General features: G+C 34.1%; 3 protein-coding genes across 3 annotated transcripts; 1 reads left to right on the forward strand and 2 right to left on the reverse strand.

The window, feature by feature from the left end:
* Positions 1–926: 926 nt before the first annotated feature.
* LOC134277554 (uncharacterized) lies at positions 927–2,789 on the reverse strand. Its single transcript, XM_062759882.1, has 3 exons — positions 2,675–2,789; positions 2,112–2,350; positions 927–1,829 (listed from the first exon to the last, which is right to left on the reverse strand). The coding sequence occupies exons 1-3, from the start codon at positions 2,764–2,766 to the stop codon at positions 1,642–1,644; spliced, it is 519 nt and encodes a 172-aa protein (XP_062615866.1). The 5' UTR covers positions 2,767–2,789; the 3' UTR covers positions 927–1,641.
* A 26-nt stretch (positions 2,790–2,815) lies between these two features.
* On the forward strand, positions 2,816–9,454 carry LOC134277553 (mitochondrial S-adenosylmethionine carrier protein-like). Its single transcript, XM_062759880.1, has 10 exons — positions 2,816–2,927; positions 4,323–4,387; positions 4,581–4,737; positions 5,115–5,224; positions 5,882–5,983; positions 6,454–6,546; positions 7,529–7,598; positions 7,706–7,770; positions 8,594–8,667; positions 9,049–9,454. Exons 2-10 carry the CDS (start codon positions 4,355–4,357, stop codon positions 9,164–9,166), a joined length of 822 nt encoding a protein of 273 aa, XP_062615864.1. The 5' UTR covers positions 2,816–2,927; positions 4,323–4,354; the 3' UTR covers positions 9,167–9,454.
* Positions 9,455–9,725: 271 nt separating this feature from the next.
* LOC134277551 (fibropellin-1-like) lies at positions 9,726–24,143 on the reverse strand. The gene is made up of 12 exons (XM_062759877.1): positions 23,928–24,143; positions 19,129–19,283; positions 18,690–18,822; positions 18,435–18,583; positions 17,751–17,887; positions 17,081–17,203; positions 12,097–14,031; positions 11,382–11,543; positions 11,161–11,296; positions 10,867–11,020; positions 10,485–10,579; positions 9,726–10,250 (listed from the first exon to the last, which is right to left on the reverse strand). The coding sequence occupies exons 1-12, from the start codon at positions 23,979–23,981 to the stop codon at positions 10,076–10,078; spliced, it is 3,408 nt and encodes a 1,135-aa protein (XP_062615861.1). The 5' UTR covers positions 23,982–24,143; the 3' UTR covers positions 9,726–10,075.
* Positions 24,144–26,066: the final 1,923 nt, after the last annotated feature.

Consider the following 26,066-nt stretch of genomic DNA (forward strand, 5'->3'; position numbering starts at 1 on the left):
CCTATAATATCTAATTCGATTCTAAGTCATTGGTTGGATCAAAACCATTAAAAAAACCTGGCAGTATATATATAAATTAATTCCCTTTATATAATTAGGAAAAAGGTCCCCACAGTATGATATTAACTAAAGAAAGAAACGTTCAATGTTTGGGCTTGCAACTTGATAATGAACATGCAACTAAATAGCCTTAACACCATTTATATCCATGTAATTTGCGTTTGTGTACGCATTACTTTAACCAGAAACTTTGCCACTGCGTAACAAACTATATAACAATACTGAGCCTTGGAATATTGTAGATGACAGCCCAGTACGCAACTTTAAAAATCTTTATTTTTCAAAATTTACTTTTTTAAGCAGAAAATTCCTTAAGATAATTTGTAATACTAGACTCATTAATTTGAATTTTTTAAGGCTCTCTTTGGAGAAATTATCTATTCCCTATACTGATCATGATGGTAGATAAGATGTGTCTAGTACCTATCGTTGCACCAGTAAAATTTCATACACTGCATTTGCAGCCAGTATTGACCAGGTTTCTGTCGACGACACTTGTATGATTGATGCATTGGGACGCATACTAATCAAACCTGCTTTAGTTACAGGAAGTGACCTGCAATTTCCTACTGAGTAAACGAAATAAAATTATTGGAACAATCTCATCCCTGAGTGATTAAATTATAATCACTTGAAGGATCAATTTGCATGAATAATGCATTCAAATGTGTACACAATCAATCTTGATCTTGATGAGACTGGATCTGTCTTTAACCAGATGCATTCATTTTCAAATTAAAGATATTGGAACAGATTCATTCTCAAATAATATTTTAATCAAACCCTTTGGTGATCATATGCAGATACATAACTAGAACAGTTGTTTAAGGAATCACTGTCTAGTTAGGAGACGATGCCAGAGCATCAACAATAGTGGGAAACATGGGATAATTTGCATAATGGGTGAATGTTTAATTTTGTACTTTATTGTGGTATATTACAGATTCTAAAATAAGTTCCCAGTCAAGAAGGTGATAATTTCATAGTGTCACATGTGCATTACCAGGTCTGTGTAGTTGAAATAATTCAAAAATGAGAAAAACATTACGTTTTAAACAGGTTTAATTTTTAACAAGATACTTTCAAAACATGTATTTTTCTAAAATGGTTACAGCTACCAGAGGCATTTTTGTTTTCACAAGATCACTAAAATTTACCAAATATATTAAGGTATTAACATTTTTTGTGCTTTTGTACTACTACTACACTAAGTATGTCATAGTTTATGAATGCCATTTTTGTGCATACTCAACCATAGAAAAATAAATTGAGGCACATGGAGACAGAGATAAAGCTTAAGTGATGTCACAATGAGGCTACAGAGATGGTAATAAAAATGTTACAACGTAGGGAACCAAGTTCAAACAATGAGTGTATTTTGTTGCTACATGTGTTTTTAAAACATGTAAAATGTAAAGATAAGGAATGCTTTTTAAGTTTCAAGTGAGTTATGTAAATCAAAGAGACATCCACATTGGCACATTACATGTGCTTCATGTGACCAGTCAATATCTCACATAAAACATAAAAATATTCCTTTCTTGTTTGTTTCAGATCTTACAGAGAAAATGAGCCTTTATATCAAGTCTCTGTTAATTTTCTCCTTCGTTTTCTTTTCCTCTTCTTTTTTGGTGTAGTTTTTGATGATGTCTGGGAATCCTTGACTTGTTTTGAAATTATGGCATCCCTTGTTTCGTCTTCACCTGAGGAATCAGCAGGACTTGGTCTGTTACAATGTACTGGTCTTTCTTTTCTGTCATCATTGACCCCTATGAAACAGAAATAAAAAATGCTAATGAATAGATGCAATGTATCAAAATTTGAATTATCAAAATCCATTTTGATTCATCGGTGTAAAATTTGATTGAAAAATGCATATGTATGTTTGAATTTCTGGAAATACTACTAGTTTTTGAATCTCAGCATACATATACAAAAATTCAAAAAACATAAACATAAATTTTTAAGGATGTGGAGCGCTTGAGTAAATCATTTGTTAATGATAATTCATTTTTAGTTGCTCCGACTCTCTCTATTATATCAGGGTATACCTTTGACAAAGTAACCTTTCTCCCTTTTCTTGTGGCTGGCTTTGGTGAGCTTCTTGTTGACTTTCTGCTGTATAAAGGCTGACAATGATGATGTGTCTGTCTGTTGTGATGTACTCTGTACTATTGTTGTGGAGGCCTGGGGTGACTGGAAAGCCACTGAACAGCTATTTGACCTTGATACTTGTTCAATTTCTGTTATCTGTTTTGACTTTTTACACTTGCTCTTATTGCAGTGATCACTGTAAAAGTGAATGTTAATGGAAAACTTTATATATATTTATGAAATCATGTTTTCAGACATTATGATATGATAGTTTCAATTTTATAAATTTATATATATTAACATTATAGCGACACAAACAACAAATACATGTTTTGAGATAAAAATTTCAGATACATTTCATGACATATGCACTTTTTTTGTAACTGAGGATAACAGCTATGGCATCACTGTTCATTAAAATCAAACTTAAACCTTTTACATTTTATTCACCACCCCCCCCCCCTTTATTGTTACATCAAATCACAGTGGATCTTTTTAAATACAACTAGCAGTAGCAGACCTTTCCTCTGACTGTCTTTTCTTTGATGATTTCTGTCCAAACCACGAAGCGACTTCATCAAAAGACGAAAGATCAACTTCTAATGTTGACATCGTATCAACGAACCGAAACCGGAAGCACGTGTGTCCGTAAACAAAGGGCGGATAACTCTAATGACATTGCATTCGTTCTGCCATGAGGTCACTGTCTACGTTCAAGTTTTCTTGAAGACGCCCGAATGATTGAGTTCAAAACAGAGTCATGAATGTAACAGGTAATAAAATGATATTTAGTTATAGATTATTTGTCCTGATCACTGATCTGGACTAAATACAAGTCTACCATTCAGCACTAAACTAGTGACTTGTACTGTTAAATGCTCTTCGCATCTGTAGTACATATTTTTATGAAATGTGTATACTGTAGTTACTAGTATCTGCCAAAATCCAACGGGAAATTATAAAATCCATGTGACTAAGGCTGTATCAACATGTCACAGATCAATATATCGAATTTTAGGACTTTTTAAATAGACTTGTTAAAGGTGCATGGACACAGATTTAAAGTTAATATTTTCTGTATAATATTACGACTTATATATTTTAATAGCATTTCACAAGAAATATATTAAACATATTTTAGACGGGTTTGATTGACACATCCTTGCACTCTCACAAATTTTAATTTTATTATTAATATTTTAATAAAGTGGCAATCTTCCGACTTGTGTATAAATGAAAAAATATTAAAACTATAATCCAGAAAATTCAGAGTAGAAATGTTCGAAAGCAAAACAAATACACAGTATATTGTCAGTCAGTGCAGTTGTAGTGAGCAGACTTTAATAATTGAATGCTCCCAGTGAATCGTAAACATGAACAAAAACAGAGCTCCTGCCCTGTTTACAAAAACTATGTAAGTTTCAAGGATGTGATCAATTTGCTACACTCTGTACACAACACATGGCTCGGAATGACAATACATGTGAAGGTGTTTTGATTTCGAACATTTCTACTCTGAATATAATTATTTTTCTGGATTAAAGTTATAATATTTTTCATTAATACATAACAAGATTGCCACTTTTCCTAAGTATTAAGAATAAAAATAAAATTTTTGAGAGTGCAAGGATGTGTCAATCAAACCCATCCAAAAATTTGAAGTTTCAATAACTTTAAGATGAAATAAAATTTTTAATATATTCTTATGTGAAATTCTATTAGAATATAAAATTATATAAGAATGGATATTATACAGAAAATATTAACTTCAAATCTGTGTCCATGCACCTTTAAAGAATCAAATATATTGGATATCGCCTTATGAAATATTATATTGTATCGTATTGAATTTTTCTGCTCAATGGAAAGTTATACATACACCTTGACTTCAGATTATAAACTGAAAGTATTACATGAATTGCACCTATCTGTGTGACATTTCAAAATAGCTCTATATCAAAATGAGAAATAAATTAAATTCCGACTATTAAAAATGTCCATTTCATTCAAGATTTATAATCTTTCCTATAAATTTATCTACATTATTATTATATAAGATGATGTAATTTCTCATGAAAGCCTTCATTTCTAAACAAAGAATTATCAACAACGAATTTCTTCATCATTACCATCTTTATCTCTTATTAGTTTTATTTGTCACATTTTAGGTTAGCTGTAGACCTTCATTTATTTAACGAGAATGGATTTAATGGAGGCGTGGGTCACTGGCTTGGTAATTTCTTATTATTATTTATAGGGTGTTATAATACTGTTATTATAATTAATGATACCTTCACATTTATTGAGTAGTGTAACTAGATAACTTAAAAAATTTTTGATTTTTTTTATAACTTAAACAAATATACTGGGTTTATAAAACATGTTAAACTGTCTACATGTGAAGGTTTCTACGATATTGTTTACAGGCCGGGGGTTGTGCGGGATTGTCAGTAGATGTTGCTTTGTTTCCATTGGATACGGTGAAGACACGCCTTCAGAGTGAGGTAGGATTTGTCCAGGCCGGGGGATTCCGCGGGATTTACTCCGGACTGACGTCAGTAATCACAGGATCAATACCTACTGGTAATACCACCAAATTTTACCAATAAAAGTATATACAAAATCATAGCTACATTATAGCTCAAAAGTAGACTAGCTAACACCTCATAATTTACTTCGGACTGCTCAAAAGTAGACTAGCTCAAAATCATAGCTACATAGCACAAAACCATAGCTAAATATCCAAAATTATAGCAACACAGCTCAAAATCATAGCTACATAACTCAAAATTAGACTTGCAGACCCTGGATATACATTTATTGGTAGACAGGTTTTTTTAATTTACGGGAGATATATGGAACATACTTACAATATAATCCATAAATTATATAAATTAAAACAGAATTTAGATATATCTTATTTACATCTAATCCATGTTCTTTAATAATTTTTTTTTCAGCTGGTCTGTTTTTCTGTACCTATGAAGGTGTGAAAATTTTTGGCAGGAGATACCTACGGGAGGACTTAGAGCCGGTTCTTCACATGACAGCCGCCTCCGCAGGGGAAATTGTGAGTATTTAGAAAAATATTGCATAAGAGGGAGGTAAGCTGGGGGACGATGTGGGTATCTAGAGAAGAGAGTAACTAGTGCAGGTGAAAAGTTTGTGTTCAGGGGATGAAAATAAAATTATGTGAAAAAATGTGAAGGGAAATGTCTTACCTAAATAAAGTGATAACTGTAGAAGCAGAAATATTTCTTGGGGAATTAAATTTCATTTATGTAGTTGAAGCAATTATCAACAAAAATAAATCCCACACAAAATTGTTTTAATTATATGAATATATTTTGCAGTGGCTTAATATTGCAACAACATGTTATATCCATGAAACCTTTTAAGATGACAAATTAGCGAAATTTTATGCCCACAAAAACTTGTGTTTCTACAGTCTTACATGTATCTAAGAAATTGAATAACCAGGGAAAGTTCTTGAGTATATATCCATGAGCAAACTTGCATCAAAAAATGTCAACATTTACAATGTAATTAAAGCTGATGGCCCTACTCCTATTACAGAAATTTTTTAAAAGAAATTATTTTATACTTAAAAAAAAATCTTTCAAGAATCACTACATTAGCATTCAACCATCAACAGATTTCAGAATGCTAGTAACTTGAAATTTGCTAATTATGATGCATTAATTTTTTGTCATTTAATTCTGTGTAGACAGCATGTTTGATACGAGTTCCTGTGGAAGTGGTCAAACAAAGAGCTCAGGCGACTCGGTTCTCATCCTCAGCAGTCCTTAGAGAGACATTGAGGACAGAGGTAAATAACCAATCATCTTATTACGGTGATCAGCTTATGGTGATGATCTGATATTAAATTCCTCTCCGAATTTTAACAAAACTTCACTTCTTATGAAAGGCTTTCTAAAATCTGATGTTGAATTTTCTTGATATTTTTCTGAAAATAAGTCAATAAAATATAGTTTTCATTTTGATATTTAAATAAAAACCTTTTACTGGAGTTTAATTTTTGTTGTTTTCCTGGTATGATTGATCGATTGATTATTGTTTTTTAACGCCGAGTCGGCAATATTTCAGCCATATTTCGGCGGAGAAATCTAAAAGTGTGAGGATATTAATATATTTATTTTTTTCATTAAATATAACAATGAAAAACTAGTTAAAATGTTTAACAGCTATGCAGTTAAATCCCCTAAAATCAGTGTTTTTTCACAAATTATGTAAACATGACACAGTAAATGATTTTCCAATTGTTTCATTTTTGTTCAGGGTGTGAGAGGTTTATACAGGGGGTACGTTAGTACGGTACTGAGGGAAATCCCCTTCTCTTTCATACAGTTCCCACTCTGGGAGTACTTTAAGGTAGGCATCTTATTATTTATTTGAATTCATGTCTTGATCATCTCTGAGGAGAAGTGATTATTATTTGTTTATTAAAGCAATATGAGCTGCATTTTTGAGAATTTTATTTTGCTGGTAACATGTGTTATTATGATTAATCTGTATATAATCTTAACCCTTATGATCAACAAGACCAAAATAAAGTTTAAAAATGTTTTAGAAGAAATATTTCTGTATAACCCAATATACAGTATTGTATAAGAAATCATTATTGTACAGTACGACAATAATTCAAATTTGCTTCAATCAAAGCTAATAAAAAGTTCTTCAATGGCAAACATGAACAACAGAAGTTTATAAATGTTCTATTTTTCTGTCATTGAAATAGTTAATTACAAATTTGCAACATTTTTTCCTGATGTCAAACACGCAGCTCATATTGCTTTAAACAGAGTGCCTCGCTAAGCAATATACCTAGCGTGGTATTGATTTTTTCCTGCAGTGAAGGCTATTTTGCACATAAAATGCAGATCAGTCAACTAATATAAGGATATCATATTGAGCACATATCATGAGCTTTATATTAAAGGGGCTGGGTGATCATTTTTAGACTATTTTGATCTCCTTCAGAAAAAGAGCTCCATAGAAAGATATACAAAAATGATCAAAATTTAAAACTAAAATATATGAAGTTCTTCTTTGCCAATTGAAAGTTGACAGCTTAAAATATCATATATAAAACTTTAAGTCATATCTGGTGGTTTGTTTGTTAACCCCCTAGCCTCCTTAAAAGTAAATAATTTTAAAGTAATTGTTAATTTTGAGAGTTATCTCTCTTTTATAAAGGCTGGAAAAAAAAAATTGAAGGGGTTGGTGTCTAATTGAAAGGGATAATTTTTGAAAGCATAATTATCATTGACATTAATTCATTTCTAATTTTTTAACAGACAAGTTTTCTGTATATGAGCATATTTTAATTGTGTAGCTATGAATTTATCAACAGAAAACCTGGTCTTCCATACAAGGCAGTCCTGTGGACCCTTGGCAATCCTCTATATGTGGGGCTACTTCTGGTATGTGCACTTCAGTGTACCTGTGTTTATTTGAAAATGGTCCACACTTCAGAGCTTGTAATGTTTGATATTAATAAATAATCTAATGATGTTCTGTCTCTTTTCAGGCTGTATAGCAGCAGGGATCACTACTCCACTTGATGTTGCTAAAACTAGGATCATGTTGGCAGAGGTATTATAAATTTGACAAAATACATGTAGCTGATATAGTATGATAATTGTATATCAAAAACAGATATCTTCCCAATTAAAAGAGTTTCTGATCATGATCTACTCTGCTCCACAAAACCCTTGACTGAATAAATTGAATTTGATGGGGTTATAAAGTGTGCTCTATGATTTGCCTCATAAAAGTTTGCATGAGTTCATCAAAAACTATGTTGTATTGAACCTGAAACTAACTGAAAAAACTAACTACCGGTAGATGCCACTTTTATTCCCCCCAAAACTGTTTTAAAGTTAAATAACTTAGTGAAAGGTTTGGCTCAGTTTTAGAGGTAAAGTTTTCCTGATTTTTTTTACCCAAGTTTATATGTTATTGTTGTGTATTCTGTATTAAATATGCTAACTCTGATTAGTCAAAAGCAGAGGTGGATAGAGTTTGGTTCAAAAGGTGTACCCTTACTAGTTGGCATGATATTAACACCCCCCCCCCACAGACACACAAAGTCATTCTAATCAGTGAAGGGTTTTAAGAAAAAAAATTTATACCTACATGTACAAATTATATAATCCATGTCAGGGAGCACAAGCATCTGGATAAACAAGGTCCTACTATAAAAAGAAATTATATACATATCTAAAAGATTTTCATATCTCTTATGAGAAACAATATCTAATATGTAAGCAAATAAAATTTTCACACCTGTCCAAGATATCCATCATATCTTCTATAAGAAATCCTTACATCTCATGTCAGTACGTTTTTCCTTCTTAAAAATCAATTGGAGAAATTATAAACTAGATACTTAAATTTAAATCTATCTTTCTACCAGACTGGTTCTGCGCTGTCCACGGGAAGCATAACCTTTGCCCTCAGGGCTGTGTATAGGGAGAGTGGAACAAAGGGGTAGGTACTGAATCTCAGTTATTTATTATACAGTGAAACCTGCTCAATCCGACTTGCTCTGGGTGACAAATTTTGTGTCAGAATAGACTGGGTGTTGCATTGCAAACTGTAAAAAGACATGGAAAATAGTAGTTTGAAAAAGAAATTTAACGTTGGAATTTACAGTGTGACGAATTGCACAGATGTCGGATTAGATTTCACTGTAATTAGTTTTCTGTTCTCCTTGCACAGGATATTGCTGAGTTTGTGCTGAGTTATTAATTATGTTAAAAGTCAAAAGTGTTTAAGATTTCTAATATCCTCATTTTCTGGTTATTAAATTAATAGTTTTCTTTTTTCTATTGACAGGCTTATTAGTATTTATCTTTTCTCCATTAACAGGCTATTTGCCGGGGTGGTACCCAGGATGCTGTGGATAACACTAGGTGGTGCCATTTTCCTAGGAGTGTATGACAAAGCCAAGCTTGTTCTGTCCTCCATTCTCATAGAGCCAGGTTAAAACATCGTGAAATATTTAGGATATAAACTCTTAAAAAATTATTTAGTGTATAATAACTTCACTGCAGTCTTGAAGTACAAAATATTACACTGCAAGTTGTTACGTTATGCTAGAATAAACTTAAGGTTTGTATGTACAGTGTATTAAACCAATATTTACTGTAAATGAAAACACCTCTTTGCAGTGCCAAAAACATATGTACAGGTCCTTTCTTGGACTAATGACTAGGCTTTTATGAAATAAATGCCTCTTCATGAGTGATTAAATTTTTTTACTGCGCATTTAAAACATCTTAAGTTTTATGTTCATATTCAGATCAAAGAGAGAGAGTACCTATAGTGAAACCGTCTAATCTGACGTGCACTGGGAGACAAAATTGGTGACAGAATAGACAGGGTGTTGAATTGCATAGTGTAAAAACATGAAAAAAAATACATGTAGTGAAATTTGAAAGAAATTCTACATCCAAATTTATAGTGTAAGATTAGACAGTTTTCTGTGTATTGGTTGGTTTTTTTTCCAGTCACAATTCTCAAGTAAAGAAACAAAACTAAAATGCCTTCTTTTATAAACCAATATTTATTACAAATGACAACTAATAAAGAGTATTTTTGTAGTGATGAAATGTTAAATTCATTTTCTCTTTTTCATTCTAGACACAAAAAAATGAAGAAAAAAAATCATCAGTGCTCTCTCTTTGCAGTGCCTCCTTCCCTCTCTGTTTCTCGATCTCTCACACACACTCTCACTGATTATATCTCTTTTTCTGCTGCCTCAGCCTCTCTCTGCTTTCTTTCTCTCTCTCTGCTTTATTCCTTTTTCTCTCTCTTACTGCTTTCTTTTTCTTTCTCTCTCTCACTATTGCCCTACTCTCTCTTTTCACTGTTTCTCTCTCTCTCTCTCTCTGAATCAACTGTCATCGAAGTCGTATCTGGTCGACACTCTGATAGGTTCCTCGGGCTGGACCGTAGCGTACAGGGAGTTTTCGAATGTGATTGGTATAAAGCCATTGGCCTCGTCCAAATGAGCCACGTCAGAGTCGTTGTTATAGCGACGACTTCCGTTTATTACGTGTTTTTGCTGTCTGTAATATATCACAAAGTTTATAAACTCGCATTACTAAAATGGTTTAGTTTAACATCTTTTAAATATATTACATGTAATGCTTATCGAAAGTAAGATTGAACATAAAGGATCCAGGTTTCCTTCTATTATATGGCAGGAATAGGGTAGACTACGAATTTGACACAAGTGAGTATTATAGCAAAATGACTCGTAGACATGAAATTGAATTAAACAGTTTGCTGTGAATACTTACTTCCTCTTCTTAAGAACAAAGAATATAATGGACAGAATCAATATGGCGGACACCACGGCTATCACTACAATATACCAGTTCAGGGACAGCCAGCTCTATAAAATATAACGTGTACATGTATGTAATACTAACAATTTTAATTCTAAATATATTTAACTGTACAGGGGTTTTGAAATTAAAAATTGCATTCCAAAATGGATCATACGTTTTCTGTCAATAAGACAATTTAGCCATTTGAGAAGTACAAAACTTTGCTACTGAAATCCTTTGCTGCATATGGCCTGGCGGTTCCAATGACTACTTGTTGTCTTTGCTTAATATGGCCTTGTTACTTATATTTTTACCTGATTGCTTTTGGTATGTAGAATGTCATTACTTTTACCTGATTGCTTTTGCTATGTATGATCTCATTACTAAGTGGTTGACTCCCAGATACGAGGGAATTCTTCATCTCTGTTAACAATGGTTGTAGCTCCCCTAAACACACAGCTCGGCTTTTTATGAAAACTCTCGCTGTTAGCAATGTATCGGATAAACTGCCAAGAAAACGAAAAAAATACACTGTTTTATTTGTTTTAAGAGATTTCTCGTTTTAAATGACCATCATTAAGTTGTTTAAGATACCAGACTCTATTATCGAAGCATTGTATCGTTTTCTATATATAGGTATACTTACTTATTTCCTTTTTGTTCCATTGAGTTGTTTACCAATATATAGACTTCGGACTGCTGCACCTTATATCCTTCCGATAATAAGTTCTTTAAATTTTTCATAAAATATGTCTGGTCAATTTTTCCCCTATTTTCTTTTACTGTAACATAATTAAAAGTAGTTTTAACATCGCGAAGCTTGTTCTAGCAAGAAATCCTGGAATGTGTTTTCGTGTGACCATTTACCTGTTATGCCACTGCAGTCTGGTGTAATTTGTAATGAACACGTTGGCCCAACCCAGCCTTCCATACACTGACACGTGTAACCCTCTCCCTCAGAGACGCTGCACGTGCCCCCGTTCTGACAGGGGTTGCTATAGCAATCATTCTTAACGTCACACAAGGTACCTGAAACACAGTGCATGGCTTAACTTTCACTTTAAAGCTGTCGAGACCATAAAGTGAATTTATGCTTCCCAAAGCTTTGAGAACAGCAAATTAAAAGGAGAGTAAATGCTACAGTACTGTCAATGGTGCAAGTGTTGGATACACAGTCGTTTGTTATCATATGCACGTGCAAACGTAATGGTTATATATATATATGATTAAAAACTAAAACATGCAAAGATAAAATGCTGAAAGAGACCAGTGAATGTGATACATCGAAGTGGGAAATAGATATGTTCAGATGAGTTCCTGTTATCGTTATTGTCAAGATGACAAAATATGATCTAAAGAACAGAGAAGAACAAAGCGGAGAAAACGGATACAGTGTAACAATAGAAGACAGCAAAGTATTTAATAATTGTCAATCTACTAGAACCAATGACTGAAAGTCACAAAAGGTTATTGTCAAAACGCTGCAATAATAGTTGCTTGTTATTCAAGAGTGAAATGTGAGAGAGATTTGTGTCCAAGTGATCAGGTAATACAAGTACAGTAAAGAAGTGGATTTCTTTACCTGACAGATTTACTTCACATTGACATCGGAAGGATCCGAATTCATTGATACAAGTGGAGTCTCCTTGGCAGAGATTCTCTTGACATTCATCCACATCTACGTCACACAGCTCACCTTGAAGTCCTTCAGGGCATGAGCAGGAGAATGTTCCTGGAAAGTTTTCACAATGGCCTTGCTTTCCACATGGAGACTCAGCACACTCGTCGATGTCCTCATCACAGAGTTCCCCTTCATATCCACCAAGACATTTGCAAGTGAATCCGATAATGGCATTCTGACATTCTGCTTCCTGAAGACAAGGATTAGGGTAACAATGGTCAATTTCGCTTTTGCAGTAAAAACCTGTGTATCCCTGAGGACAGAGACACGTATATTCTCCAAGCCCATCAAGACAAGTGCCCCCATTATGACAGGGATCTGAAGAACATTCATTAATCTCAACCTCGCAGTTTCCTCCAGTAAAAGCAGGTGGACACTGACAGATATACCTCCCTTCTCCATCCATGCACGTCCCATTATTAAAACAAGGACTGGAGGTGCACTCATCAATGTCTAACTCACAGTTTAATCCCGTGAAGCCTACAGCGCATGTGCAGAAGTAACCATCCAAAGCATCAATACATGTAGCTCCGTTTAGACATGGGCTAGAGGAACATTCATTGACGTTTTTCTCACAAAGTGTTCCAGTCGTTCCACGGGGACAGATACATTGATATCCGTTCACCGTGTCCACACAAGTGGAAAGGTTCTGACATGGGTTAGACTGACATTCATCAATATCAACATCACAACGCTCTCCGGTGAATCCCTCTGCACAAATGCAACTAAAGGAAGCAAGTCCATCCACACATGTAGCGCTTGAAGCACAGGGAGACGTAGCACAATCGTCGGTGTTAGTTTGGCAGTTATCACCTTCCATTCCTGAAGGACACACACAGCTGTACCCACCCACCTCATCTACACAAGTCGCGGATCCAAAGCATGGATTTGATTCACACTCGTTTTCATCAACCTCACATACAGTTCCTTGAATGCCCTGCGGACATAAACACTCAAAAGACCCAAATGTGTCGATACACGTGGACTGATGTTGGCAAGGATTGGAAATGCATTCATCAATGTTATTCTCACAACGTTTACCAGAAAAACCAGACTGACATGCACAATGGAAATTGTTCACTCCGTCGCTACATGTGGAATTATGTAAGCAAGGATTGGAATTGCATTCATTAATATTTTGTTCACATACTTTACCAGAATAACTTGGTGGACAGACACAAGAGAAGCTGCCATTACTATTTACACAGGTGGCAGATCCAAAGCAGGGGGAGGACACGCATTCATCAACATCAACATCACATAAAGCACCAATCCACCCCTTGGAACAATTACAATAGAAATCTCCCTCTAAATTAGTGCATTTTCCATTTATACAAGGATTGTCATCACACTCATTTACATCTATCTCACAGGTTTCCCCAATCCATGCCACAGGGCATGCGCAGTAAAAGCTTCCGACTGTATTAACACAGGTACCTCCGTTTCCACATGAAAAATTGCGACATTCATTTACATCAGAATCACAAAGTCTGCCAGTAATACCTCGAGGACACATGCACCGGAAGCTATCTATATCATCTACACATGTTGCATTCCCATGACATGGACTGCTGCTACATTCATCAATATTGACGTCACAATGCATACCTGACCAACCCCCTCTGCATTGACATTCAAATCCTCCAATCAGATCTGTACAGGTAGCATTATTTTTACAAGGGGTTAACAAACAATCGTTTATATTTTCCAAACACGTCCTTCCAGAAAATCCATTCAAACACGTGCAATGAAATCCATTTATAAGGTCTGTGCAAGTTGCATTATTTTGACAAGGGGAGGATCGACACTCATCTAAATCAATCTCACATCGTGTGCCTAAAATAAACAACATCCCATGCAAACAACGTAAAACAAATATTTTTAAAAAATGCAAAATTATTTTTGAATATCATATGAATGAGGGGTTTAGTTATTTGGTACACAAATGACTTATTTCAAATGAAAATGATCAAACGAAAACTCGTTAAATAAGATGAATTATGAAAATTATGATAAACGTGCAAAATTAAGGTTGTCAAACTATCCTTGTGCAAAATTGAAAAATGTTTTTTTTTTTTTAATGATAATTGCATTTCTTTTAGTTCAAATGGACACTCGAATAATTTCAATTAAACATTTGGAGATAACGAAAGTATTTAATATTAAAAAAAAATCACAAAATAGGAGCAGAGCAAACAAAGACCTCCAAAACATCAAAGGTGGGATCAGGTGCCATGGAGGAGTGAGCATCGGTCACACCCGCCGTGTGCTCCTTGTCATGATCGGGAAATAACGGAAAATCTGTCGTCAATTCAGTGTGTAAATAATGGACTAGCAGTTAGTATGAAAAAGGTCAGTCAGCATTTGACTCAATGATAAATTGTGTTTCCTTACAAGGTCATTGTATCGACAATAGAACTTACGAAATGATGACTTTAAACGAGACTTCTGAAATGTTTCATCAACTTGTTTGTCAATAATTTACCTCCTTCTGCAAATTGTTCATGTGTAGTGATTTCTCTTGCGTATCGAATCAACTGAGATATATAAATTACGTATGCTGGGAATGAAGTTATTTTGCTGCATATTAGTAAGAGAAGTTGACGATAGAAAAGTTTAAGTTATCATGCTTACTAAAGAACTTGGTTGTTAGATTATCATTAACATCTTTTCAAGTAAAATATCCAAATATGAGACGATTGTGTCAGACTCTGTGGTACGAAAATGTGTAGTTGACTGTCAACTAGTCGTCAACTGATAATGCGAAAACAGTTGACCACTCGAAGTTGAATGCTTTTCTGAAAAGCGATCAAATGATTTGCATAAAACGGCCAGTTGACCATTAGTTGAATGCTAATCTTTTATTTCAAGCTCTCCAGGATATACATGTATCGTATCGACATAAGAATGAAAATTACCATTGTTGATTGACAATACGTCGTCGATATAACTTAATGTCGATTTGAAGGCCACATCAAATGTTTTCTTCTTTTCACGCATAAGATTTTGCACTAATTCTGCTTCATATAAATACAAACAAGAAACATATTGACGCAAGAGTCAAAAATCGACCGCAAACCAATTAATTGTTCCTTTTATGAAGCAACTGAAGACTGAAATGGTGATATGTTTTAAAATATATTATATTTATCTGTTAATACATATCCTAGTGGCAGTAAACGCTTGTGCACGAAATTGCATGATTTTCTTAATTATATAATGCATGTCCAGTATTACATGTATATATACGCAAAGTACCCCTGGTCCTCTGCGTCAACAAACTGCGGGCCTGTATAATTAAGAGGCATTTACATTAAAAGTTTAAAACTAAAGTTTAATGTGATCTACAACTAGATATGCAGTGTAGTTTTAATTTAATAAAAACGCAACAAATATGCTCTCTCTTAGAGGAAAAAACTAAACTTCCTCTAGATTAGCTGCAGATCTGTAGCTCTCCGAAAAAATATATTGATAGACCGGAGAGCTACGGAGCCACCCATTGAAAAAACTGTATATTTATTGCGCACAAAAAAAGAGCGCACCCTTAGATCCGCCACTACATTTCTTCTCTTTTTTCAGTTTCTTTGAGTTGGAGCGGGAAAATTCTTGGCACATTGTAAAACGTGAATTATCCTCGTGTGCTAGGGCAACATCTCGTAATATTCTGTATCCTGCTAGGTCTTTTGATGAATTAACATTTAACCATATTTTTGAAAATTTTTATATATGTACATGTGTACACGTCATTTTAAAATAAATACGTACAACAAATCCTGTTTAAATAGAGGAAGTTGTGCAATATACATAACGCGGTCTTTGCTTTAGACTATGCCCAACACATGTCCTAATTTTCTCCGCACCTCAAACATGTCTAAGTTTCTCAATCAGGATTGGATGAAATATTTACCTCATTCTTTAATTAAAAAAAATAATTTTATGTTAACTGTGCGTTCTTGTTAAACATTTAGACGCTCTTTTTAATATACTATTTTATTAATGTTAAATATTTTTATTTAAAATTGTTTGAACTCCGCAGAAACGCACAGCGACTTCAAATAACCGACCGCCTCCTGGCGGCCGGTAAAAAGGTCTGCGCATTACAGGGCACAATAGACACCCATGGCCCAAATTCCAATAGATTGTTGGAAGACCTGGTCTCCAAAAACAACATAGATATTATCGTGTCATCAGAAACTTTTAAAAGCATTTTTAGGTCAACTTCAGAGTACTTGTGTCTACAATCGGAATTAATGTTCTAACAATAAAATTTTGCAAAAGAACAATGGCAAAGTAAGTAAATTTACAATTTCTAATTTTTATTGAAAAAGCAGTTGTCAATGATATTAAAAAAAAAAAGGCTTGGACTTTAATTTATCGTGGGGAATGGTTTTGCATAAAGTTGAAAAGCTTTTAAGCTCTTAATTTTGGTAAAATCTGATTATTTCAAATTGCATGTCCAAAAGTTCTTTGGAATTTTTAGTACCCACATCTAATTCACACCACTTCTTGAATATATTGTTGTACAGTACTCTTGAAGTTTCTCCTTCACTACTGTTAATATCAACGAAAGAGGCTTGGTTGAACATTTTCTGGAACCCGCAATGTATCTTTGTTTGTAAGGATTCTTATGAAGTTTGGGAATCCAATAGATATATGGTAGTTAAAAATCATATGCCAGTTTTAAATATTTTTAATATCCAAGAGAACCAAAATGATTTTGAACTACCATCTTTCTTTTCTCCTCACTAAGATAATAACACACATGGATTAATAGCAAATTGGAGACACATTTTTCTGCACATAAATTTCCATTCGCAAAATTAATGATACAAATTAAAGTTCATTTTAATTATTGAATCGTACTATGATAATAACATATACTTACCATTGAATCCGTCTGCACAGATACAAAGAAAGCCTCCGTGAGAGTTGACACAGGTGGCGCTATTAAGACAAGGTGAACGTTGACAATTGTCAATCTGGACATGACACAATGTCCCTTGCCAGCCTGTAACAAATATAGTTGTCATCTATTTAACAATAGCCAACCCCGAATATGATACAAATACCACACGGTGTTCATTGATAAAAGTTAACCGATGTCTACTCTGTAAAGTCCGAAAACTGTCCATTCGGTGAGAGAAAGAACTATTCGAGGCCCGGAAAAAAACAGAATTTACATTTTTAACACATTTCAGTACACCTGCCAGAGAACACCCGGGTCCCAAATGTAACAGAGACAATTTGTGTCTCTGCAGGAGATTAAACCTAGGGATGTGGCTTTCAGTATCGTTTGGAGTGCTGACACCTTTCGGACAAAGTTCTAGGGACAATCACTCTCACTCGTCAAAGAAAACCAGGGTCCCAACGTGGGCACCAAATGTAACAGAGACACATTTGTGCCTCTGCTGGGGGTTGAACTCAGGGCTCTAGCTTGCCAGACAAGTGCTGTATCCATTGAGCTAAAGGGTTAACCCATTCACTCAAGCTATATATTGTCATGTATCTTACGTGTATCTTACACTAAGTACATGTACTACAAAAAGATAATTTACCTTTCAAACATATTTTAGATCCCGTGTTGGGGTCACAGGTATAGTGTCCAAAATGATTGTCACGTGGCTGACAGAAGGTGGCACAGTATTCCCCATAATAGTCCTGGTCGCAGTAAACCTTCAACCTTAACCATAACCTGCAATTGAAAGATTAATTTGATAAAATTTAAATTCCAATGGAATATATCTGACTTATTTAAAAATGTGGAGATGGTTTTTTTTTGTTTTGAGAGAGAAAATAGGCCGCCAGCTATTACTTTATTATCAAATAAGTGTCTCAATCAAAATATTGCATTATCATTTATCTGCGCATGAATTAGTCCCAAAAATAGAAATAAAAACTAGTTACCATCCCCCTTCTTTTCTAAGGATGTTTTATAATACTAAATTATCAATAACCATCTTTTCATAACCAAACTTTGCAAAAAAAAAAAAAAAAATAAAAATAAACAAGAGGTCAAGTTTTTCATGTCAAATGACATTGTCAAAAACCTTTCAAGGTACTGCAAGTTATCTTTCGGTTTTTCCTCAAAGATGGCCGCCAAATGATCGACAACTTTTGAAAAATGTCAAGACTAGGGATGTATAGCTATTCAAAAAAAGTTTTTTTGTTTCATTTCAGTTGTATATCATCACAAATGTACATGGTTCGCATATTCTAAGGAGGCACTTTTAAAAGCTTACGTTGTGCGTGAGACGAGTGTGTACGGTATCAATGAAGCGGAAGTGACGTTGAAACCAGGAATAGTTCTATAAATAGCAGCCAGAAAGTCAACGTAATCATCGTCGTTATCGTCAGCATCCCATACTTCTACCTTAATCTTAATGCCACCCTGCAAAGGAACTTATAATTAAAAATTCTAAACGGTGTTATTTAATTCACACCAATACATACATCATTAAATATTACAGGTATATAATTTTATAATTAAGACTTACCGGCCATAAGGCAAAGGGAAATATCATTGGGTTGGCCACGCCTCCTACATTTCCGCCGAAGTAGTTGTTGTTATTGTTGGAAACTTCGCCTGTTGATTTCCTTCCAAACGGACACCTGTATACATTGTTGGGTCTACAATACAATCAATGCAAATGATATACTGTGTTGAATTTATTTTAGAAGCAATTTGTGTATAGACTGAAAATCAAAAACAAAAATTCTTTGATATTGTGCAAAACTTTTTTGGTGTTCTTTGCCATTCAGCCCATGTCGTATATTAATTGAAGAAAAGAAGAGACAACTTATGTTATGCATTACAGCATTTAATGGTCTTTTCAAGTAAACCTAAATGGTTTTTTTTCATCTCACCCATTTGTGTACTCGACAGTACAGTAATCGAGCATATCAGTACTTTCAGTACATTGATTTTCATCTCACCCATTTGATTGGTCCAGACAGATGGTAAATCTGTGGTCACAGTCACTTCCGCTGAAGAAGAATTTCCCGTCACACGGGTGTCCGTTTCTCCCCCGACCCCCTGGATTGTAGTAACGCACCATAGTCAGAGAGATGTGTCCGGACCCCTCACATAGCTGTCAACAAAATATAAAATGTTGCAGTAATTTCATTATAGCTGTAGTATATACCGTAGAGTATATTTTGTATATTAAACAAAAAGGCTGTCGCCTACACATCATTTTTTCAGGGATAAAAATTCAGATGAAAAAATGGGAAAGAGGATTTGCTAATAAATCTTGCCCATAAAATACATTTAGTTGCAAAAACAAAAAAGGCAGACATAGCAATTCACATTTTTATACCTATATCACATGTAATTTTTTTCACTTTTAAAGCCGAAATTCAAGTGTTATATTAATTTGCTTTTAATAAGTTCAGACTGTTACTGAAATAAAAAAAATCTTTCTATTTAAGTGGGAGTAATAAAGCTCCAAAATGGTAAAAGAAAATTAATTTGAATGTAAAATAGCAATCATGTAAATCTACGCTCTTTTATTTCTATTTTTAGCTCAAATACGCCACATTTAGCTTTAAGTCTTTTTAGACAATTTCAAAAGGATCGACAGTCACAGGATTAGTGCAGGATGTCAAATTGATAACTGTAAATATTTTTGGAAGTTAAATGTATTGATCGTATTTCGATTATTCAGAAAGGAGACTTCCCTATTTTCTAAGCAGAGTAAAAATAGTTAAAAGTTCTCAATGTTATATAATGGTCTTCCTACACTTGATATTGTTTACCCACACTGCACCTCAGGTTAATCTGTGACGTCACACTAGCCTACACATCAGCAGAAAGTAATATACACCACAGATAAAGTACATTTGATAAAAAAGAAGACATTGGAAAATTCTGAATTCTAACATAAACGGAAAAGTATATTTCTGTTCCATTGCCGTTTATCAATCAGTAAACACCGATGAGCAAGTCCCTCAAGTGCTATGTACAGATTTCTTGCAGAGGCTGTTCTATCAACATGATCAATTAAACATACACTCATGTATACTTGAGTATATTAATTAATATACGATATTTCATCTACTAAATCCTATTTCAATGATTTTATACAGAGAAAAGTAATATATGTCATGTCTTTTTCCTTTGTTTGCTAGAACTGATATAAACAGATATAGCAGAAAATTATCCAGTTACACGAGTGAAAGTTAATTTTTGTAACAGATTTCTGAATTCAGATCCGCAAAAGTACAATCCCAATCTCAGCTGCTTCATATCTGGATCTTTTACTAGAAACTGACGTTAATGATTATCTTTATGAAAAACGAGATGGCTTTAATTTTTCAATTGTCAATTTCCCTTTATAGTTATGCAGCAATACACCGTCATCACCTTCACATGGGTTTTATATCTCTCATTTGATTGATACGGAAGAGCAGGTTTTATGCATGAATTTCTAAAACGAGGTAAGTTATTGAGAAACAATTCGATGAAACTAGAATATCAACTGTCTCGTTTAATTTAGGGAATAACTATCTAAGTATCTTCTAATTTGGTATTTGCGACCGTTAATGCTGATTTAACGGTCGCAAACTGAGTTTTACCGGCGACGCGCAAGCGGAGCCGGTAAAACGGATGTTTGCGACCGTTAAATCAGCATTAACGGTCGCAAATACCAAATTAAAAGTTTAGTTATTCCCATTCTAATGCAATCCATGCATTTTGTTTGTTGTTTCGTCTTATTTTGTTGAATTTTGTTACATGAAATTTGCGTAGCTCTATTATGACGTCACAATGAAAATACTTTCAAGCTCGTTAATGCTCGTTTTACTGCTTCAAACATCAGTGCATTAGCCAATCAAAGAGTGTTTTACAAAACAATTGCATTAGAATTCATCATTTCATCATTGCTGTCATCATTTCGTGAGTTCTATGGTTGATACAATGACCTTGTCAGCAAATACAATTCATCATTAAGTCTAATGCTGTCTCATACTGTTAGTCCATTATTTACACACTGAGTTCCCAACGGATTTTTCCGTCTTTTCATCGAACATGACAAGAAACACACGCCTGGCATCTTGTTTAGAAACAATCCCAAATAGGTTGCAATTTATCTTTATTTCTTAAAATAATTAGTAGAGAGGATTTAAGATATGAAAATGACATTGTTCATGTCACGCATAATCTCTTTTAAAATTGCTGTTTGTTCAGACACATTAAGGGTTTTATTCATTGTGTGGTCACTAAGTGGCCATGAGTGTCCACTGGAATCAGGGGGACAACCACTTCCTGTGTACATGTAAACACGTAATGTTGCTTGCCGCTGACTCAGGGGCACTACATGTCTCTGATGATTTTAGCTTGTCTTTTAAACCCAAGTTATATAGAAGAAAAACTGAAAAAAGACTAATGTCAAAATTTCATACTGAAAAAAAAAATTCTGAAAGTAATACATGTTTTTAATAATGAATTGAAATTTTCAGCAAATTTGAGCATTATGTCTGTTCCCAGGTTTGCATGGGTCTTTGCCTCTGTGCAGGGGCGTAGTATCCGGGGGGGGGGGGCAACCTAACTTACACTATTACACTATAGGAAATGTTAATTGAAAGCCTGGGTTTTTTTTTTTTTTTTTTTTTTTTTTCCTTGTGAACTTTTTCAGGTAAGTAAAAAAAAAATTTTCTCTGCTTGAATTTTTATAACTTAAAATCAAGCTTTAAAGACAACCCTCATGTAACATATAAAGTGGAAAAGTCCAATTATTAAAACTGTCTGACCACTGCGGTTCAATAACCTCGTAATTAATCCTTAAAATAATGACAATGTTTGATTTGTTTAACTTAATGATCATATTTTGCGTTGTTACATTCGAGTGGTATAGAGTTCTTATCGGAAGATTAAGCTGTTAATCCGGAAACTAACGATATATATCTCTCATTATAATGTTTCTCAATTCTCCTCCACCATCCTTTGTAATGAATGGAACAAATACTATACATTACTTATTAAAGCTGTTCCGATTCCAAAATAAACAACGTAGAAAACAAGCCGTTAATTACTACTAAAGCTGAGTATTATTTTCTTTTTAATTTACCCAGGGAGATTTAGCCAATCTGTGTTGCGTTAACAATTATACTAATAACTTGGAACAATTAATGACCAAATATTATTTTATACGATTTTAAAGATACAAGGTATAGTCAAAATCTAAGAATTATATAAAGAGTAGGCTAAAGTACGGGCATTAGTAAAATATTTGAAGGCAAACTCAAACGTCTACAATAGATTACAAATCAAGATCAGAGCAAAGACGTTCAGACCTTAAAACATCAAATGTGGAATCAGGTACCATGCAGGTGTGAACATCCCTACCAACCTGTCACACCCGCCGTGTGCCCCCTGTCATGATCGTGAAATAACGTAAGAATTCGTCGACAATTCGATACTTCCTTAAATGTATCGATTGAATACCAATAAAAGAGAAGAATATATAATTTACTCTTCTTAATAAATGATACACGGATATAGGTTGAATGCCAATAAAAGAAATAGAGGAAAATATCATATACTATACTCTTTTTATACATGATACACGGTATATATATGTATTTTAAAAACCAACAGTACACTGAGCTCGTAGTTTCATGTATCTGGATTGACATTTGAATTCTGCACTCGATGATGTATGTTTTGTAGCCTACCGATGCAATGACATATATATTTCAGTGATTTGAGTGTCTACATCTTAGATCCTCACAAGAGTGTCATTAGATGATAAAAGAGGGTCCAAGTGGAAAAAGGCTTTAAATCTCCATGTTGACCTGTTTATTTAGTTTGACTTTAAAACACATTGTAACTACTGCGTTTGGTTGTTTTCGTAAGCAAGGGAAAAGATGGGATAATGTGATAAGCGTTGGAATTTTTTTCTCCAGAGATTTTTTAAAACAGAACACGACAAAAATAAAAAGCACACAATCCTAGCTTGCCGTGGTATGTCTTATCAATGCAGTCTTACATCCATGTAAAATATACTGGTCAGAAGTTTTTTAAGTGGCCAGGTCAAATTCTCAAATTTAAAGAAAATTTGTATATGAGGCTGATATAAAGTGTGTTAGAAAAACAAGAACATGTGTGATACACTGAACGTGTTCTTTATTACAAGATACCACAATGTATAGTTGTTTATTCCTACACACATGAAGAAATACGCATAAACATGCATGTCTTCGCACAACAATGCACAAAGATTATTCAATAGGTTTATCTTGGCAGATAAGCATTACGCGTAACATTTTTTGTATTTCAATCAAGCTGAAATGTCGCATCGTAACAGAATAAAACCAACAGCATTTGATGATGCTCTCCCTGTAGAATTCCCCACATAAATCTGGCTGCACTAGCTGCTTCTCAATATTGATTGATTCCCCTCAGCCATAATGTGAGTCATTTTTTTTATGTCAAATTCTAACTGTAAATCATTCCTTAGGAATTTGTGTGATGTATATAAATAATACAAAAGCATAAATACCAATAATGCGTTTTTATTCAGATGTTTATTATCATGATAATTCAAGCAGCTAGAGGAAGATTGAGAAACATGCCTAACTGCTAGTTATTTTTCTGAGTACATGCAATTTTACAGCCCCCTCCCTTCTCAGCGAGGGAGACACAAAGACATGCATGATAGCACCCTAGCTTCTTTATCAGACATTGTTTATTTTCATTAAGAATCTCTGAGAACACATACATAATGATTACTTACCGCAATTAATGTCACGAGAAAGATCAGATGACATTCCATCGTCAGGGTAATCATCGTCAGTATATCGGATCAGAATGAGGTTCCCCTCTCCCTCCGGCAATATTTACATCTGTATAAGTGTTTGGTAAGTACCGCTGTTTCCTGTGATGGAGTCAATGGTCGCGCGATTTAGCGAGCTCTGATGTCGACGCCGATCGCGTGAGTCCATTGGAATATTATGTATGGCCTGATTTCTTGGATATATTATTATGTTCCCCAAACGAAGTTGGGGAACATATTGTTTTTACTCTGTTTCTTATTATTATTATTCTTATTATTATTTTTCTTCTTCCTGGGAAAATTTTGTCCACGAGTGATCTTGTAAACTACACATCCGACTTAGGTGAAACCTTTTTAGGGTCAGTAGGCATGTTATGTAGAGTTGCCAAACAAAGGTCATTTTGCGTGCACGTGCTTGCAAGAGCGCGCACGTGCAACAGGTGAAATTACCAATATAATGGATATTGCCGTAACTTTTCTATTTTTTGATGAATTTTTTTGAAACTCTTAATGTAAGGATACATTAGTAGTATATACAAGATAGCATGGTCAAAATAGCAAGATCTCACGCGCATGCACGTGCGCTTCGCTCTGATTGGCTGAAACTAAAGTCTCAATAACTTTCTTGTTTCTTGTCATAATCCTTCGAAATTTTGAACATAGTCCTACATTATGAAGATCTACCGCATGATATATAAGAATTTTCATGAAAGCATGCGCATGTGCGCGTGCTGCAAGCTGATTGGCTGAAAATTTAAATGGCAATATCTCCTTTGTTTTTTGACGAAATTCTTTGAAATTTAAAATATAGTCATGCTTTAGGATATCCTACAAAATGATATAGAAAACAAAAATCATGGAATCACGCGCATGCACGTGTGCTGCAATCTGATTGGCTGAAACTTTAAATGGCTATTTCTCCTTTGTTTTTGACGAAATTCTTTGAAATTTAAAATATAGTCATGCATTAGGATATCCTACAAAATGATATAAAAAAAATCATGAAATTACGCGCATGCATGTGTGCTGCAATCTGATTGGCTGAAACTTTAAATGGCTATAACTCCCTTGTTTTTCAACCAAACAGGATGGGATTTAGAACATAGATAGATGTAAGGGACTCCTACAAGAAGGTATGATCATCATGCACGTGCACGCACGTGCGTGCATTTGAAACGAGTATATTTAAAAATACTCTTGAATGAGTGATTTTTATTACTTTTGGACTGAATGCTTTAATATATAGTATATTAAAATATATAAATAGTGTAGACAAGATGATATGGTCATAACGCACATGCATTCACATGCGCTTGGGTGCAATGCTAAAAATTGAATATAATTGGTATCCTTCTGGGAAAACGTTGTTAAAGTCAAAAATGCACAGAGTTTGTCTTATTTAATGAAGCTTACAGGAAATATGGCACCGAAAGGGAGTTTGGGGGCGTTTGGGGAACATCTGTAACGGTTCCCGTTACAATTAGCACTAGTTATTTTCGCAATATGTATGCCACAGCATTGCGGGAAGCAATTCTTATTATATTTTTGTCAATACTGTACAAATAGAAGAATCTTAACTGCATTGGTATTTTAATTCTACATGTGGGATTATTGAGAGACTCATTTATAATTAACACGATTAAGCTTATGTGGTCCACGTATTTATAATATTGATGTGAACTGAAAATAAAATATATAAAGAAGTCAGCGTAATGTTTCAAACAGTTAACTTTTGTTTTTTAATCGAGTGTTCACCCGTGAATTGAAGTTCTGTCAATATTGTAACCCTGTGTATATCCTCATTAAAATTATATATTTACTATCCTGCAGAGTATTGACCAAATATATAAGAGTAAATATATGTACTATGTACACATCCCATATAGGTTCTATTTCATTTTAATCGAATTTCCAATGAATTAGGCCTTTGACTAAAAATTCAAAAGCCAATCGAGTAACATTTTCAAAAGTGTGTCCGATTAAGAAAAACACGTCTCTGATAAGACTCTAGCTATCTCTACTTGTTTATACTTGATATAACAAATGCTGAACTTTAACCTTTGTTATATCAAAAAATAAAATATTGAATCTTGTTTAATT

This window comes from Saccostrea cucullata, unplaced genomic scaffold (genome assembly GCF_032062105.1).
Source record: "Saccostrea cucullata isolate Sc308-1 unplaced genomic scaffold, CSIRO_AGI_Scuc_v1 ctg955, whole genome shotgun sequence".
Lineage (NCBI taxonomy): Eukaryota > Metazoa > Mollusca > Bivalvia > Ostreida > Ostreidae > Saccostrea > Saccostrea cuccullata.